The 18,215-nt window shown below is 32.1% G+C and overlaps 1 protein-coding gene across 1 annotated transcript; it reads left to right on the top strand.

The window, feature by feature from the left end:
- The first annotated feature begins 11,964 nt into the window (after positions 1 to 11,964).
- Positions 11,965 to 17,223, top strand: LOC129902003 (ABC transporter F family member 5). Its single transcript, XM_055977041.1, has 9 exons — positions 11,965 to 13,014; positions 13,497 to 13,838; positions 14,318 to 14,458; positions 14,585 to 14,764; positions 14,880 to 15,035; positions 15,927 to 16,028; positions 16,135 to 16,263; positions 16,608 to 16,712; positions 16,873 to 17,223. The coding sequence occupies exons 1-9, from the start codon at positions 12,160 to 12,162 to the stop codon at positions 16,966 to 16,968; spliced, it is 2,106 nt and encodes a 701-aa protein (XP_055833016.1). The 5' UTR covers positions 11,965 to 12,159; the 3' UTR covers positions 16,969 to 17,223.
- Positions 17,224 to 18,215: the final 992 nt, after the last annotated feature.

The following is an 18,215-nucleotide window of genomic DNA, read 5'->3' as shown; positions in this document are numbered from 1 at the left end:
AACAAAATGGTAAGAATTTTATTTTTCTTAAAATGTCTAATATCTCTAAACTTGAATTTGTTGTTCTTGATATATCTAAAAAAACTATTCATCATGGGCAATAGATGTCGAAATACACCGAGAATTGATGGGTCTGGCAAACACCATCAAAGATGACAATAAGGCATCTAGTCAAGATCGTGTCAAAACCATGATATTTCTCCGCCACCATCTTGATGAGGGGTTAAAATTACATTACCTCACATTAAAAAACTTTCTTAAACTGTGGAAGATTCTAAAAGAAAGATATGACCACCTGAAGTTGGTCATCCTTCCACAGTCACGTCATTATTGGCTTAATTTGAGATTAATGGATTTTAAAAATATAATTAGATATAATTCTGTCTTGTTTAGAATTATAGCACAGTTAAATTTATGCTGAGAAGAAATCACTGAGCAAGACAAACTTGAAAAAATATACTACACATTTCCACCCGCGAATATGCTCCTACAGCAGCAATATCGCGAAAAGGGTTTTAAAAATTATTCTGAATTACTTTCTCACCTTCTTATTGCTGAACAACATAACGAACTGTTAATGAAAAATCATGATAGTCGGTCCGTTGGTTCTTTGTCACTCCCTGAAGTGAATCAGGCAAATTATAACCAACGAGAAAGAGGTCATGACCCTAGTCGTGGTCGTGGTCGTGGTCGAAGAAGAAATTATAATCATGATGCTCGTCTGGCACCGAAAAATGATCAGCAATACAAAAAGAAGAGTGAAAAGCAAGAAGCTATACCAAAGAAAAAATCAAAAAGTATATGTCATAGATATGGAGGTATGGGGCAATGGTAACAGACCAGCCGGTCATCAAAACGTCTGGTTCAGCTATATCATGCATTTTTGAAGAGAGCAAAAAATAATCAGAGAGAAACTTTATCTCTGAAGACAACATTGAGCCTATGCATTTGGATGTAGCTTATTTCTTCAATTACAGAAGGAAATATGAATATTGATAAGCCTGATAATATTTAAATAAAAAAAATTTAACTTGTCTGTACTAAATAATATGTTTATATTTTTCTAATCCATGTAAATAAATAAAATTTGTATAATGAGTCATGTTTTAATTATAATATTTACTTTATTTCTTTTTTTTAAAAAAAATAATATGCCTCAAATTTTGTTTGGATCAATAATTAATCACGAGGATATTTGTGTAATTGATAGTGGAACGACTTATGTCATTTTTAAAGACGAGAAATATTTTTCCTACTTGCTTAGAAGAAAAGCAAATGTTACTACAATTTTTGGTAATTTAAAAATGATTGAAGGCTCCAGAAGAGCTACTATATTTCTACCTAAGGGGACAAACATTGTTATAGAAGATGCATTGTTTTCTTCTAAATTCCCAAAAAACTTGTTAAGTTTTAAAGATATCCGTAGAAATGGATATCATGTTGAGACACTAAATGAAAAGAATATTGAATACCTTGGTATATCAAGAGTGTCTCAGGCCAAAAATATATTTTGAAAAAATTACCAACTTTTTTGTCTAGTCTATATTATGCAGAAATTAGTGCAATTGAAACACATTTGATCGTAAATTAGAAGTTTACTGATCTAAATATATTTGTGTTATGGTATGATCGAATAGGTCATTCTGGATTAATAATGATGAGACGAATTCTTGAAAATTCAAATGGACATCCGTTAAAGAACCTGAAGATTCTTACGAATGATGAATTTTCATGTGCTGCTTGTTATCAAGGCAAATTAATTGCGAGACCATCAACCCTGAAGGTTGACATCGAATCTTCTGCTTTTTAGAGCGTATAAATGGGGATATATGTGGACCTATTCATCCACCTAGTAGATTGTTTAGATATTTTATGATCCTAATAGATGCATCATCAAGATGGTCTCATGTGTACATCTTATCATCTCGCAACCTAGCGTCTGCGAAGTTATTAGCACAAATAATAAGATTAAGGGCCAAATTTCTAGATTATCCAATTAAAGCTATTCGCCTTGATAATGCTGGAGAATTTATATCTCAAGCTTTTGATGATTATTGCTTATCAATTGGGATAAAAATTGAACATCATGTTGTTCATGTTCGTACTCAAAATGGCCTTACATAATCATTTATTAAGCGCTTACAATTGATAGCAAGACCTCAACTTATGAAAACAAAATTGTCAATTACTGTTTGAGGTCATGCTATCTTACATGCAGCAGCACTTGTACGTCTCAGACCGACAAATTATAATAAATACTCTCCGTCACAATTAGTATTTGGTCATGAACCAAATATAGCCATCTATGAATTTTTGGTTATGCGGATACGTACCTGTAGCACCATACAACGTACAAAGATGGGCTCTCAATGAAGGTTGGGCATATATGTTGGGTTTGACTCACCCTTCATAATTCGCTACCATGAACCGTTGACAGAAGACTTATTTACTGCTTCGATTTATAGATTTTCAATTTGATGAAACAACTTTTCTGTAATTAGGGAGAGAGAAAAAAGAACCCAAAAGAGAAAAAAAAATGCGTGAAAAATTTCATCACTATCTCATTTTGATCCACGTACCCTCACATGAAAGCAGGCTGTTCAGAAGATCATCCATTTACAGAAAATAGCAAATCAAATGTTAGATGCATTTACTGATCTGAAACGGATAACTAAGTCACATATCCCTGCAATGAATGCGCCTATCCGAATTGATGTCCCTAAAGGATCATCTACTAGTATCATAACTTCTAAATCCCAAACACGCCTGAAGAATGGTAGACTATTGGGTTCAAAGGATAAAAATCCTAGAAATAGAAGTGTGAGAAATAATAAAGATGATACTACAAAAAACCTTCTGAAGAAGGTCAAGAATTGAGTAACTCTGATATTCCTGAAGAAATCAGTGAACCGGAGACTCAAGTGAATGAAGAACTTTAAATTAGTTCTACCGGTGATGAGATAAATTTAGATCGCCCGAAAATTACCATGGATAATGTTTTTGCATATAATGTTGCACTTAATTTCATGCAAGATAGTGAAAGTCTTGAGCCTAAATCCGTCGAAGAATGTCGACGTAGATGTGATTAGCCAAAATGGCAAAAGGCAATTCAATCAGAATTAAGCCCACTTACTAAACGTGAGGTTTTTAGACCTGTAGTCCAAACTCCTGAAGGTGTAAAATCAGTTGGCTATAAATGGGTTTCTGTGTGAGATAGAAATACGAGAAATGAAATTGTAAGATACAAGACACGCATTGTTGCACAAAGATTCTCTCAAAGACCCGGGGTCAAATATGAAGAAACATATTCACCTATTATGGATGGAATAATTTTTTGATATCTCATTAATTTAGCTGTACATAAAAATCTTGAAATACATCTAATGAATGTAGTTACATCTTACCTTTATGGTTCACTTGATAATGAAATTTGCATAAAAACTATAGAAGGATTAAAATTACTTGAAGTATGTACTAAGTCTCGAGAGATGTACTCAATCAAATTACAAAGATCATTATATTGTCTGAAACAATCATGGCGTATGTGATATAATCGCCTTAGTGAGTACTTGATAAATGAATGTTATATAAAAAATGTCATTTATTCATATGTTTTTATTAAAAAAATAGAATCAGAGTTTATTATACACACCATTTATATTGATGACATAAATCTCATTGAAACCCTTGAAAAGGTTCAAAGGGGATTGAATATCTAAAGAAAGAATTTGAGATAAAAGATCTTGGAAAGACAAAATTTTGTCTGGGTCTGCAAATTGAACATTTAGCAGACGGGGTCTTTGTCCACCAATCTGCATACACTAAGAAAATCTTTAAACGATTTTACATGAATAAAGCACATCCATTAAGTACTCTAATGATTGTTCGATCACTTGAAGTATCTAGAAGAGAATGAAATCTGACCCAAAATCCTTTCTCATTGGCCTATCCATAACGATGGAAACAGATCGTTACAAAAAATAGGTTAGCATTTCTATTTATCTAGGTGAATTGCTATTCATTAAGTGTCTAATTTGCATATTAATATATTTATTTGGTTTGAGTGGTATCATATCAAAAGTTATTAAATTTCATAGAAGCTTTATGTCTAACAAAATTCTTTTCTTGTTCAGTTGTATTCAAGAATATTTGCATGACAGTGATTTCATATTGAAATCATACTATCAAATATTTTCTGTAGTCAAACTTAATAAGTATTATTACGATTTTTATTTTTTTTGTTTTGTGGATTTGAGACTTTGGCTACAAATCATAACACCATGTAACATTATTTTGTTAATATTTATATTAACACTTTAAAATTAAAATTTTAAATTTGTAAAATTACATAATAAATATATATATATATATGTTTTTAAGAAAGTGGGTTGACGCAATCTACACAGTAATGAATTGGGCCACTATTGAACGCCTATCAAAATGATAGGCCAATCCTTGCATAGATTAGTACGTCCGAATAAATTGAACCGATTCGTATTGACAATCTATTAAAATGGAATAGAAAGAGTACTAATTAGGATAAAACCATGATAATATAACTAACTCATTGTATCCATATGTTGCATGATCAAACTATGACCTAAAATTAAGAGCATCTTTATTAAACAAAATTGTGAAATTAGACGAACAATCAGTGGAATTAATTTTGCACCGCTTCATTCATTAATTATTAATTAATTAATCAATCAATCATGAATTATTTTAGCTTATTAATGCATGCATGGAATAGTAGAAGAAATCAAAGCATGCCAACAATGCACAAAATTAAAATATCTGATAATTGTTTAATGTCAATGAAGAAATCATACTCATCTTAATTAATTGAATTATTAATGAAGTGTTGTTTTATTGTTGTCTTCATCTTTATTGTGTCACGTCCTACAATTTACGAAATCATTTGAAGTTGCGTAAAGAAATATAACTTGTCTTTTGTTTTATTTTAGTACTCTCTTTGTTTTTTTTAGTAGTTGTAGTTTTGTTTTTGAGAGTCAAATAAAATAAATTTTGATTATAGCATTTTAAGATGTATTTTTTGATCATCTTGATTTGAAAAAAAAGTTACAATTTATAGTATTTTTTGTATAGTTTTTTAACAGTAAAATTTTTGTTTTAAAATATTGAATTAATGTGATCTAATTTAACTTTGAAATTTAGTTAAATTAACTTTTAAAAAGTACAACATAACAACTAAAAGAAAACAAAAGGAGTAATATTTTGTTATTTGAGAGAGAGAGAGAGAAGAGAAATCGAGGGAAAAAAGGGTAAAAAAGAAAGAATAACTCGTAATTTATAGTTGATGAACATACATATCTTCTGAACAGCTACATTATTATTTTAATAATAAATTTACATTATTATATCTAATTTCATATTTCACACATAATTAAAAATTGTATCTGATTTTTTTTAACACGAATTGTTTTCAATTTATTCTAATTCAAATAAGAGTTTTTTTAAAATTCGACATTCTTTGTGATTATCCATATCAGCTAAAGATTTTAATTCATGTTAAGTGTATCTACTTTCAATTCTTATTTTCTAAGCATAAATAATAACAACAACATACTCAGTAAAATTTCACAAGTGAGGTGTGGGGAAGGTAGGATGTACGCAGATCTTACCATTACCTCATTGAGATAGAAAGTTCTTTTCGAAAGACCCTCAGCTCAAAAGTATCAGCCCCAAATAAGAAAGAATATATATATATATATATATATATATATATATATATATATATATATATATATATATATATATATATATATATATATGGCACAATGGCTAAAGCGAAACGCGATGCAAATTTTACAAAATAAGAACAATACGATAGCAAAATAATGTGATAATCGAAAGGCAATAGCATCACAACTAAAAACACATGCCTAGACCTAAGACCAACCCTAAATTGTCACAAGGCAAGACAACATTCTACCCCTATTAGCCTTCTATAGTAATCCACGACCTCCACTCCTTTCTATCTAAGGTCATATCCTCAGTGATATGGAGTTGCGTCATATCCTGTCTAATTACCTCTCCCCAATACTTTTTTGGTCTACCCCTATCTCTCTGCATAACTCCCAAATCTAACTGCTCACACCTCCTAATTGAAGCGTCGACCTCCCTCCTCTGCACATATTCAAATCATCTCAATCTCGCTTCTCTCATCTCTAATGATCTGTGGCAGCTTTCATAGATTCTCTAACAATAGTGAATTCTAGTACCCCAAGAGGGTTACTTATGGTATACCCTTGAATCCACAGTCTAATGATGATCTTCTAATTTTCTAATTATCGATTCTTACACAAAAAATTGATTATGCAAGGGTGGCTGCATTAGAGGATATTAATACAAGTGTCGAAAAAATAAAAGTAAAGAAAATCATCAAGATACTTGTAAGATCAAACTACACACAAACCTACAACACTGATACATGATGTATATCATGATACCTTTTAGATATACGGTGTATACATTACAAATACAAAATGTATCATGATATCTTTTGGATACATGATGTATCATTAATATGTTTTGGATACATGATGACTCATAATACCTTCTGGATACATGATGCATCATCTTTTCAATACATGATGTATCATGATACCTTTTCAATACAATCTCATCAATAAAATTCTCGTAAGTTTTATAGTCTTTTATAACAATATCATCAATTACATAATCTATGTAATATTCTCTACGTTTTCGATCTCAGAATGTCGTATCAGAACTTGAATGGTTGACATAATTGATACACCACAACAATAGACTAACTTTGATACTTCAATCAATAACCCCTCAATAAACAAAAACACGACAAAGCAAATAGCAAAAGTCTCGCGTCAATTCTAAAGTAGTCAGATTTAGTTTTTGAATTTTTTTGGGATAAATTGTTATTGGTATGAAAGTTTACAATTCTACAACAAATCACTAATGTAAATTCTGTAAATCTATATAATTGGTTACATTGTTGCTCTAATTACTCGCGTCTGTTAAAGGAATTGCGCAAGTAATGACAACATTCAGAATTATATCTTTGATACAATAGTCCCACAACTCCGATACCAAAAAGGGAAAAAGTAACGATGCTATGTAAATAACAAAAGTCTCATTGAACGATATAATACCTTTTATTTAATTTTTTAGAACATAATTATTAATACTAAAAATAACCACTTTGAAAATTCAGAACGCATAAAATTAAAATTCTGACTCCATCTTTAGTTATTATTCTAACATTTTGATTGGAAACAAAGAGAAGAGTAATTCAAAATTTGACCACACTCACGCTAGGAGAATCGAAAAAAAGAAGAAGATCAAAAACCTAATTAAAACAAAAAGAGATATACAACTTTGGCCGATAACTATTGATGTTATAAGTTAAAGCATGACTAAATGTGCAAATAATCACTTTTTGAACCGCTAATTAAATTTTGGTCAATATTTTGTAATTAATACCTATTTTAAATTTTATGAAAAATTCTTGGAGTTTGAACTCCATGAATCATTCTTAAACTTTGAATTAATAAAAAAGTTGATTCCATGAAATGTTTATGGAGTTTGAAACTTTAAGAATTTTTTAAATTTCAGTACAATGTGTTGGAGTTGTTATGTGCTTTAGCTAGGTGTATTTTGTCCAAAATTTAATTTTGCATTAAAAAGTGATTACTAATTTCAAACTATAATTGAAACAGTGGCTAAAATTTAATTGTCTACTCAAAATCTGACTATCCTATCCAATATTTAAGGATATCAACACCTATATACAGTTTCAACTGAAATTGACATATTTTTTGGCAAAAAATATATTTAGCAACAAAGATTCAATTATTTTTGTTGTCATTTTATAGTTATATCCAACAAAACCAACTTGATAATTGGAGATTATGATAATTATTTTCCTAATTTCACGCTTGAAATATATCCTTTTCAAAAATTATTGTAACCATTTTTAACTTGGGTCATAGAAAACCAAAAGTAAAAATCAACAAAAGAAAAAGAAAAAGATAAATTCCAACCTCTCATCCTGCTATCATTTTTTGGATTAAACGACTATGAGGATATTCAATATAATGAGAGAGAGATTTGGGGAGAAGATTAGAGATATTTGGCTACCAAATGTCAACTTTTTAAATATGAAATGTGGGTGCCAATCCCAATAAGTTGAGCTATTTTATGCCAATTAGTGGGCCGAGTTGATATGTCAGTGCCAATTTCTCTAATATTGTATGTTAAAAGCCCAGCCTGAAATGTCAATGGGCTGTTTACATCTCCATTTAAGTTGGGCTCAAATTTGCTGTCTAGACCAATAAATATAAATGTTGCAAAACTTGTTTAACATACGTAAATTTTACCTAGATCTCATAGTGATTCGTCTCAATTACATTCTATTTATACTCTTTTAAAATTTACCCAAAATTTTATCTTTTTGGTGGAATTCGGATACATCACCTACGTCTTGATACATCACTTTACGTGATGTATCTGATCGATTCATCGCGTAAAATAATGTATCCGACATCCTAATACATCACGTAAATGATATATTCTATCGATATATCACGTAAGGTGATGTATTCGACTGATATATCACGTAAAATGATGTATCAGAGAATGGAAAATAGTAGAGATTTTTATATTTTTTTTAAATGGTAGGGAATTTTAGAGAATATAATAAAATAAGTTGTTTATTTAGGTAATTTTTCCTTTGAGGTAACTTACAGAAGTTCCATTAGTTTAGGAGCTAATTACTTAGATTCACGCTAGTTTATAATATTATGAATATTATCAGATTTTGAACTATAAATACATGTATTTGGCGTGTCCAGATACGTCTACATACATGTATCTGAGATATATGAAATCAAAATTAAGTGTAATTTGTTATAGATACACTGCATCCAAATGGATTCATATGTATCTGACTCTCTCGCTTGCCTCTCTTCTATCTCGCTCTCTACTCTCCTCTCCCTCTCACCTCTTTTCCTGTATCTGGTATCCCAGGTATATGTATCTACTATCCTATATACATGTAACTAGTGTGGTTCATATGTATCTGAGATACATAAATTATCTCGCTCGCCTCTCTCTATATTTTAGTGTCTCAAACTCTTGATTAATATACAATGTTTTATATTTTCTTTTGAACAATACGCAATTTATCAACTCATGTGAATGTTTTATTTGGTTTGTTACCTTGATTCTAAGTGATTTTCAATATTTTTTTCTTATCAAATCTTAACAGTCAAATAGATAATAATTAATAATCGATAACTAATAAGCTAATATTTCAATGATTTTATAACGATTTGACATATTTATAAATAAATAACTGATAAATCAAATTAATAAATTTCGAAATCTTTTAGGAGAGCAAGGAGAGATGCGAGTGAGATTTGAAAGAAAGAGAAAATTATGTATATGTGATTTGTATATCTTAGTTTCAATCAAAATACAAATTTTATTTGATATACAACATACTTGCTTCTCTCTACTCTCTCAATCTCGCTCATCTTTCTTCTTTATCTTGCTTGATTTCGCTCACTTTTTTCCCTCAAATTATTGCTATGAATTATAATTGGCAAAACCCATCGGTGACCCTCTAAAGTTGGCACCAACTTTCACTTAGACACCTCAACTAGGCTTTGTTCATTTTAGACACCTAAGTAAGGCTCTGATGTGTTATTTTGACAATCACCAAAATATATTAAGTGTGTGTAGTGCACTCGCCTGACGTGTCAAAAATATCAAATTAAATAAAGAAATGTGGCATATATATATATCAAAAATAATTATCAAATAATGATTTTTGAATAGAAAAATGATCAATAATTTGATAACACGTGACATTTTTTTTATCCAAATAATAATTTTTTTTAAAAATAAAAATTAACAACTATTAACCCACCCACTCCGCCGTCATCTTCTCCAACCCTACCCATTCCAACCCCACCAAATCTTCTTCTCCTCCAACACCCACCTAACACTATCCATATCATCTAAAGAGGAAAAAATGGAGCTATAATGACAAACAAAAATATAAATCAAATTGGATAAAAAAATCCGACGAACCTTCATTTTTTCCGGCAAGATTAATACAAATCTAAAATTATTTTCTTTGAAATTGTTAAAGAATTCAAACCTTAACGAATCCACAACAAAATTCGAAATTCAATAAAAAACAAATGGGTTATTTTCCAATTTCTCAGATTTCTAAGAACAACTTCAACAATACAAGTAGTAATCTTTGAACCCAACTCATCAAATTCTTATTTTTTTGATGAATCAAGAAGCTTAGTGAATATGTGAACAAGTCTATCAACGATTCTTGAATCGTCTGGAGAGATTGGGGGAGAGAAATTTATGATTTTTGGGCAAATGAATGTTGAAGAAAATGGAGAAAGATTGTGTTTTGTAAAAGGAATTTGTAAAAGAAGAACACACAATGAAGAGGAAAAAGAAATGAAGAAGAAAAAGAAGAAGAAATGATGACAGAAATGAAGAAGAAATGATGACAGAAATGAAGAAGAACAACAACAACAACAAAAAAGATAATAAAAAAATATTTTTAAAGGAAAAAACATTTTTCAAGCGCTTAAAATGGGTGCAACACACGTAATGTGCCAAGTCAGCACAACGTGTCAAAATGACACATCGAAGCCTTACTTGAGATGTCTAAAATGAACAAAGCATAGTTAAGATGTCTGAGTAAAAGTTGATGCCAATTTTAGAGGACCACCGATAAATTTCGCTATTATAATTAAATAAATTATTATTATTATTCATAATTATGATTCAAACTATAGTCATTTATAAAAATTCCTCCTGCTCTACTTACTTTGGATAAACTTTGGTGAGAAAGACAATATTGGCCTTTGTTTGACTTATTATATTAGCCCAAACAATGAGCCAATGTGAGAAAATGTTAAATGACCATGAGCCGCACACTTGTGATGTTCTCATTCTCATGTGTTGGCCAAAAAATTTCATGTCTTCATAGTCATATCTATAACTGCGTGGTTGATGCACCATCTTGCATTTCCCCACCACGTGGCACAAAATGACAGGATGGAATCATTGTCTTTGGCTTTGGAGAATAGTCTCTCTGTGTTTATGTACCACAAATTCCTTTCCTCCAAATTATCTCATTAAATACCATATATATATTTTTTGTATATAAAAAATTATTCAATTTGTGCCCCTTTCGTGTTCCAATTTTTCTTAGTTTAGAAAAAAAAAAAATCTTTTAATATTTGGTAAAATTTTTAAAGTCTATTTGAATGAGCTAATTTATGATTTCAATAAAAAATATCATTTAATATTAATCTTTTTTTATATTAATGAAAAATCTAATTTTGGGTTGGCTTCTCTTTGTTTGGATGATCTAACTTATAAGTTATAGCATTAATCTTTTTTTATTTTTTGTATTTGATGAAAAAAGTTAACAAAACTTGTTTAAGAAGTAGATATTATTCATTCCAATGATACATCTCAGAAATTTTCTCAAAGGAGAAGAAAAGTTCAAATTCTAATCACACAAAAAATGAAGATAAGGTTAGTAATAGGCAAACTTAAAATTTCATCCATTTGAATGGTAATTTTTTTTTTAATAATAAAGAACCTTAAGTTGTTATTCTTCGGATGCACAAGCTCAACACGACAAACTCGATCAAGAAAAATTATATAATAATTTTAAATTTTAGATCTATAATTTTAAGTTTTTTCTGCGTGAACTTGATTCTTGAGAAAGCGTTTTCTCTCAGAATTTTTTTTATATTTTGAGTTCAAATTCAAAATCTTTAATTAAAAAAAACCATCATCATCATCACATCTTTTGGTGATAAACAAGAATATTACTTTTTTTTAAAAAAAAAATACACTCAAGAAGGAAAAAATTATTTTTGTTAAATTTTATTTAAATATCCTCTCCATTAACACTATTTGTTCTTCCTCTTCTTACTCAAAGGTGGTTTTCTACACAGTGAAGAGAGTCTCTCTTCTCTTCCCCCATTTTCTTCACACTTTTGTATAGAAGAGAAACTCTTTCACCCACAAACCTCCTCTACCCAAATTCTTCATAAACAACCCTAAAGTTTTCTTTTTTTTTTCTTCTTCAAATTTTCTTGAATTATCCTAACAATGGACCTTGCTACAAAGCTCCAAGTAATCGACTTTCGTTCCACTTTCCTCACTGGCAGAGCAAATATTCTTTGCCCTCGTGGTGTTATTCCCCCAATACCCTCTAATACCGCTGTGAATACGGTTTTCAATAACCCCAGAAGAAGAAAAGCTCTTAGAATTTCATCAAAATTGAAAGCTGTGGCTGTTGAAACTGCTGAAACAGAGGTAAAAGAAGATATAGAGTCGTTGTTTTCTAGTAATTCTAGTGATGAATTTGATTATTCCAGAAGGGGTAATAAGCAATCAGGTAATGGGGCTTCGAGTATTTCATCTGGGGTTAGGCTAGAGAATGTTAGCAAGAGTTATAAAGGTGTTACGGTGTTGAAAGATGTGAGTTGGGAAGTGAAAAAAGGTGAAAAAGTAGGTTTAGTAGGTGTAAATGGTGCAGGGAAAACGACCCAATTGAGGATTATATCTGGTTTGGAAGAACCAGATTCTGGCAATGTGATTAAGGCAAAACCCAATATGAAGATTGCATTTTTAAGCCAAGAATTTGAGGTTGAGTCGACAAGAACTGTGAAGGAAGAGTTTATGAGTGCATTTAAGGAGGAAATGGAAGTTGCTGAGAGACTTGAGAAGGTTCAGAAGGCAATTGAGAAATCTGTTGATGATTTGGAGCTGATGGGGAGGCTATTGGATGAGTTTGATTTGCTGCAGAGGAGGGCACAAGCTGTGGATTTGGATGTGGTGGATGTTAAGATTAACAAGATGATGCCGGAGTTAGGATTTGCTCAAGAGGATGCAGATAGGCTTGTGGCATCATTTAGTGGTGGCTGGCAAATGAGGATGTCTCTGGGCAAGATCTTGCTGCAGGTAGGAGATGCTAGATTTTTTCCTGAATTTTTCGTTTAATGTGTGGTTAATGCTGTCGGGCAAGTAATTCATACGGAAATGATATCTTGCATTATGTTTTGTGCATGTTTCTCTTGGAATTGTAATGCTCTAACATACCTACTTTAATAGTGTATTGTGATTAATGAGTCAAAGATCATGTTTAGTGTCTACAAGCAAAGAATAGGGTGTGGGGAATGATCGATTGTAGATCTTGAGTAATTTACTTTCTACGATGGGTGATATTTTGATTTTTGGTAGCGACTGCAGAACCTAATTTATTTGATGAATCAAGGACACATATATCCTCAAACTTTCGACTTGATTACATGGTGCATATTGCTCTTCAAAGCATATTAGTCCACTTATCCAATGCTACATCTTTGGTTGATTGGTCTTAGACTTTGCATGTATTTTGCATAGTTGTTATTTTTGCTTGGGAATAACATATTCGATTTTTGCAGGACCCGGATCTGTTATTACTGGATGAACCGACCAATCATCTTGACCTTGATACGATTGAGTGGCTTGAGGGTTATCTGAATAAGCAAGACGTTCCGATGGTCATTATATCCCATGACCGAGCTTTCCTTGATCAGTTGTGTACAAAAATTGTGGAGACTGATATGGGTGTATCTAGGACATATGAAGGAAATTACTCGGATTATATTATTTCAAGGGCTGAATGGATTGAAACACAGAATGCTGCATGGGAAAAGCAACAGAAGGAAATTGAGCAAACAAGAGATTTGATAAGTAGGTTAAGTGCAGGAGCAAACTCAGGTCGTGCATCTACAGCTGAAAAGGTAAATAAAGATGTCTCCATTATTGATCTGTAACTGCAGTATGTTGACTTTTGCACATGATGAGTGCATCATTTTGTGTGTGTTTGTGGAGAAAAACGTCGCTCTTGTGCTGAATGATATAGGTGTGATAACTTGAGCAAATCCTACTGGATAGCTGATGAATACATAGTGTAATTTTTATCATCTTACTGTCTAAGCTCATAGGTGCTTAAAGGACATATCTCATTCTTGGTGCCAAGGTATGTTGGCAGGTGGCAGCATGGCAAATCACTCTACCTCTTTTATTGTGTTAGTTGTTCTGAAATGATTAGGATCCTCACATGGGACTATTAAGCTAGTGAGATTTAAGAAAAAGGAGGCGCACACCTGATCAATTTGGCCAACTTTTGTCATATACATATTTGTAACTATGTTGCATCTTTTCTTTCAGACTTTGGGATACTGATTTCGTTCTCCTCCTTTCTTTTTGGTGATAACAGAAGCTGGAGAAACTTCAGGAGCAGGAACAAGTTGATAAGCCATTCATTAGGAAACAAATGAAGATTAGGTTCCCAGAACGTGAAAGAAGTGGGAGAACAGTTGTGAATGTTAAAAATCTGGAATTTTCCTTCGAGGATAAGGTCAAACACAAAACATTGATGCTGAGATTTCAATTTGCTTCTTGTGGATATGTTGATGATAACTAGTATTGTTGCTTCTTATACTTCTGGGTTTGCTTTTATCTTACATGCCTGTTTTACTGGCAGGTTCTTTTCAAGAATGCAAACTTGACAATTGAGAGAGGAGAGAAAATTGCCATTATTGGTCCTAATGGGTGTGGAAAGAGCACCTTTCTTAAACTGATTATGGGCTTACTGAAGCCAACACAAGGTGAAGTTGTGCTTGGGGAGCACAACGTATTACCAAATTATTTTGAGCAGAATCAGGTGTGTCAATCTTTTTCGTTTTCTTTTGATCTTTGCCGGCTGTTTTTATCCTGTTTTCCTTGTGCTAACATGACCAAGATTTTGTTAATCTGTGTTTGTTTTTCTTTTGATTAAGGCTGAGGCACTCGATTTGGAAAAAACTGTCCTTGAAACTGTAGCAGAAGCTGCTGAGGATTGGAGACTAGATGATATAAAAGGACTCCTTGGACGTTGTAATTTTAAAGCTGACATGCTTGATAGGAAGGTTTCCTTTTTGAGTGGCGGTGAGAAGGTAAGAAGATATACACAGATCATGTATTCATAGTGGTGAGAAAGATGGTGTTTCTCCTTTGTCTGTTTATGTGGGTTTTCTTGGTTATATGACTGTCGTGCTTGTCTTGGACCTGACCGTGCCCTTCTGGGCTGGTAAGGCTCATGCGACGCCGACGTCATTGAGGAATGCCACGACCCCAACTGGCGGTTTACACCGGGTTTTTTGTTGTTTTATATAATCGTTATCCTTTGACTGTAATAATTGCTTTTTCTACTATACCTTTCTCAATTTAAAGGCATATGATCATTACCGTTTCACAGATTACCATTTTCATCTATAAACTTGTTTCTGTAAATTGGTTTAGCTGTAAACATGACCTGGCATCAATACAGGCAATATCTGCTGTTGCTAATTTAGCTTTATGCCTTTCTTACCTATGAGCTATCTCACTCAAGTCACAATTGCATGTGATTACCTTATGATTGTACGTTCAAGCTTATTTTGGTTTTGTGAGCTTTAGTTTGAAATGTATAATCATGGTGTTTAACTGTTTGTACTTCCAAGATTACTTTTAACTTTTGACCGTGTGGGGAAGAAATAGTCTTTTCATTTTTTGAGGTGTCTGAATAAGAATCTTAACTGATAATTTATCTAGGCATCTGATAAGAGTGTCTGTTAGTTGTGGTCTTTCACCATCTGAAAAGTAGCCATTCTAACTTTCATTGTTCGTGTAATTTTATGTGTACTAAATTAATATATAAATGTTTTGTCTCAATTGTGATGGTATTATTTCTCACTAAGATTCTCACTCAATTATCCTCTGCATAAGGCTTACTACTACTCCTTTTGTGCCTGTCTTGGATTATTCTCTTCTTGTTTTGAACTCATGCGTCAACCTTATTTGTTTAGGCACGTCTGTCCTTCTGTAAGTTCATGGTGACCCCTTCAACTTTGCTAGTACTGGACGAGCCAACCAATCATTTGGACATTCCAACGAAAGAGATGCTTGAGGTACTTTTTTTTCTCATCAGTTCCTACCAGTATTTCATGTTACTGTATACATGTTTGTTTGTGGTGAACTTATTTACCCTCAAGTTTCTTTCTAATTTTTCTGTAGGAGGCAATTACGGAGTATAAAGGCACTGTGATAACTGTTTCTCATGATCGGTACTTCATAAAACAAATTGTTAACAGAGTATTGGAAGTAAAAGATGGCACTTTACATGATTATGAAGGAGATTACGAAGTAAGTTCTTAAAGCTGGCATCTTATGACCATTATTATCCTTTATCCTGAAGTGCTGTGATCACGATTGAAATTTTCATAAACATTGATTAATGTTTGGTGAAATAGTCACTGTAACAAACATAGATTGTTTGTTTTGTAAGTTGCATATATCGTTTACACATCTAATTTTGAAGTTTCAAACGAAAAGCTTGTCTCTGCTTTTAATATTTACTTTTGTGGAAATATCTTCTTGGGGGTCTGATTGTGAAAAAATGATTAACTAAGTAATTAGCAGTACATTAAACGTTTATTATTTTCTGATTCTGTTTATTCGAAGAAGTGATTCATTTACATGTTGTACAGTATTATTTGGAGAAAAACCTTGAGGCCAGGGAAAGAGAGCTTGAACGAGAGGCAGAGATCGAGGATAAGTCTCCAAAAGCTAAAGCCAAATCCAAGATGTCAAAGGTAACAATCGGATTTCCTCTGCTAGATCACTCAAAACTTATAGCACGAAATATAGATTTAGGGAGCTTTAACGTTCTGCTGCCCAATTGATGAAATGTAAATTATCAATTAGAAATACTCTGAGAATGATAAACCTATATATTGTTGTTGTGACTGGCAGGCGGAAAAGGAAGCTCGGAAGAAACAGAAAATGCAGGCATTCCAAGCAGCAAAACAGAAGTCGAAGAAATCGAAGAACTCCAAGAGGTGGAACTGAAATGGTTTTTTTAGATGCTCCCATTCAGCTCCTTTGCTCTCTGTACAAAGCTTCAGTGAGCTACATTATCCATCTTCATATTGTATATAATAAGAAATAGATTAAATATAGTACTAGTTGATTATTCCTGTCAAACATGCAGTCTAATTCATAGTCTCATGATCTATCCTATTTTCTGGAAAATCAGAGATTATTCTTGTCAAACATGCAGTCTTATTCATAGTCTCATGATCTATCCTATTTTCTGGAAATTCAGACTTCGAGTAATTTATGTTGTTTTTCTTCTGTTTTGGGCCTAAAGTTGATATTAGGAAAGGGAAAATTACTTAAAAGAGCAGACATATGCCCTGTATTTATCTGAAATAGCGAGAGTTCAAAAAAATTACAATCAATTAAAGTACAATACATAATGAGAGTGTTGTCTGTTCCGCTCTATAACTTTTCGTTTGGAGTTGTATTGATTCGCTTTGTGTTTGTTGTATATGTTTGTTATATCCTATATTCAGTATAGTAAATCAGAAAACTATTAAGATGAAAAGAAATGGAACTATCCGAGTTCACAAAAATTATTGTGTTCTTAAGGAATTTATTTCTCACTATATTTGATTTATGGATTATTTTCTTTCAGGATAAAATGGATAAACTATTAAAGAAAGCCGGTACCTCAAATTTCAATAACTTTAGCCAACTCAAAAGTCAGCAACAAAATCACGCAAAAACTCTGTTTTGTTTGTAAGAAAATATATGCAAAAGGAGGAAATTTGATGCGGAAAACTGAGAGGAAGCCTTTCTATTTATAACCAATAATGGGTGCGATTTCACCTATTCTAAAAAGACATGGTGTGTTTTTGAAAAAGAAATGTTTGATCGGAAGGAACAAGACCTTTTCAAAACAGTTCTGCAAATTTAGATAGTCAATTCCGTTACGCGATAGTTCGATGAATTAATATTAAGAAAAAGGAAATTAATTAATGAATTGATAAAGAAATTTAGTCTAAAAAATTATCAATCAATCACATGCCGAAGTTGAACCTGAGGCCAAGCTGGGCGAGCGAAGACGACGGCGGCGGCTCGAGGGGGCACGCTCTACTTGACCCTTTAAGAGCTAGAGAAAGTGTTTTCTAATATAAAGACAAAACTTTTCCTCTCTTCTACCAATGAGAGAGAAATGACTCTTCATTTATCTTCACTTGGTTCCCCCAAATTTTTCAATTCTCATTTCCCAACTCACACCTTTCTTAAACCCA

This window comes from Solanum dulcamara, chromosome 1 (assembly GCF_947179165.1).
Source record: "Solanum dulcamara chromosome 1, daSolDulc1.2, whole genome shotgun sequence".
In the NCBI taxonomy this organism is placed as follows: domain Eukaryota; kingdom Viridiplantae; phylum Streptophyta; class Magnoliopsida; order Solanales; family Solanaceae; genus Solanum; species Solanum dulcamara.
Note: the sequence above shows the minus strand (reverse complement) of the source record. Positions and strands in the feature narration are given on the sequence as shown.

Bases quoted from the DNA above. Each gene is read 5' to 3' on its own strand.
- LOC129902003 (XM_055977041.1), top strand. From the start codon at position 12,160: ATGGACCTTGCTACAAAGCTCCAAGTAATCGACTTTCGTTCCACTTTC. The intron at 13,839-14,317 runs GTAAATAAAGAT...TGGTGATAACAG, and splicing joins GTGCATCTACAGCTGAAAAG to AAGCTGGAGAAACTTCAGGA. The intron at 14,765-14,879 runs GTGTGTCAATCT...CTTTTGATTAAG, and splicing joins ATTATTTTGAGCAGAATCAG to GCTGAGGCACTCGATTTGGA.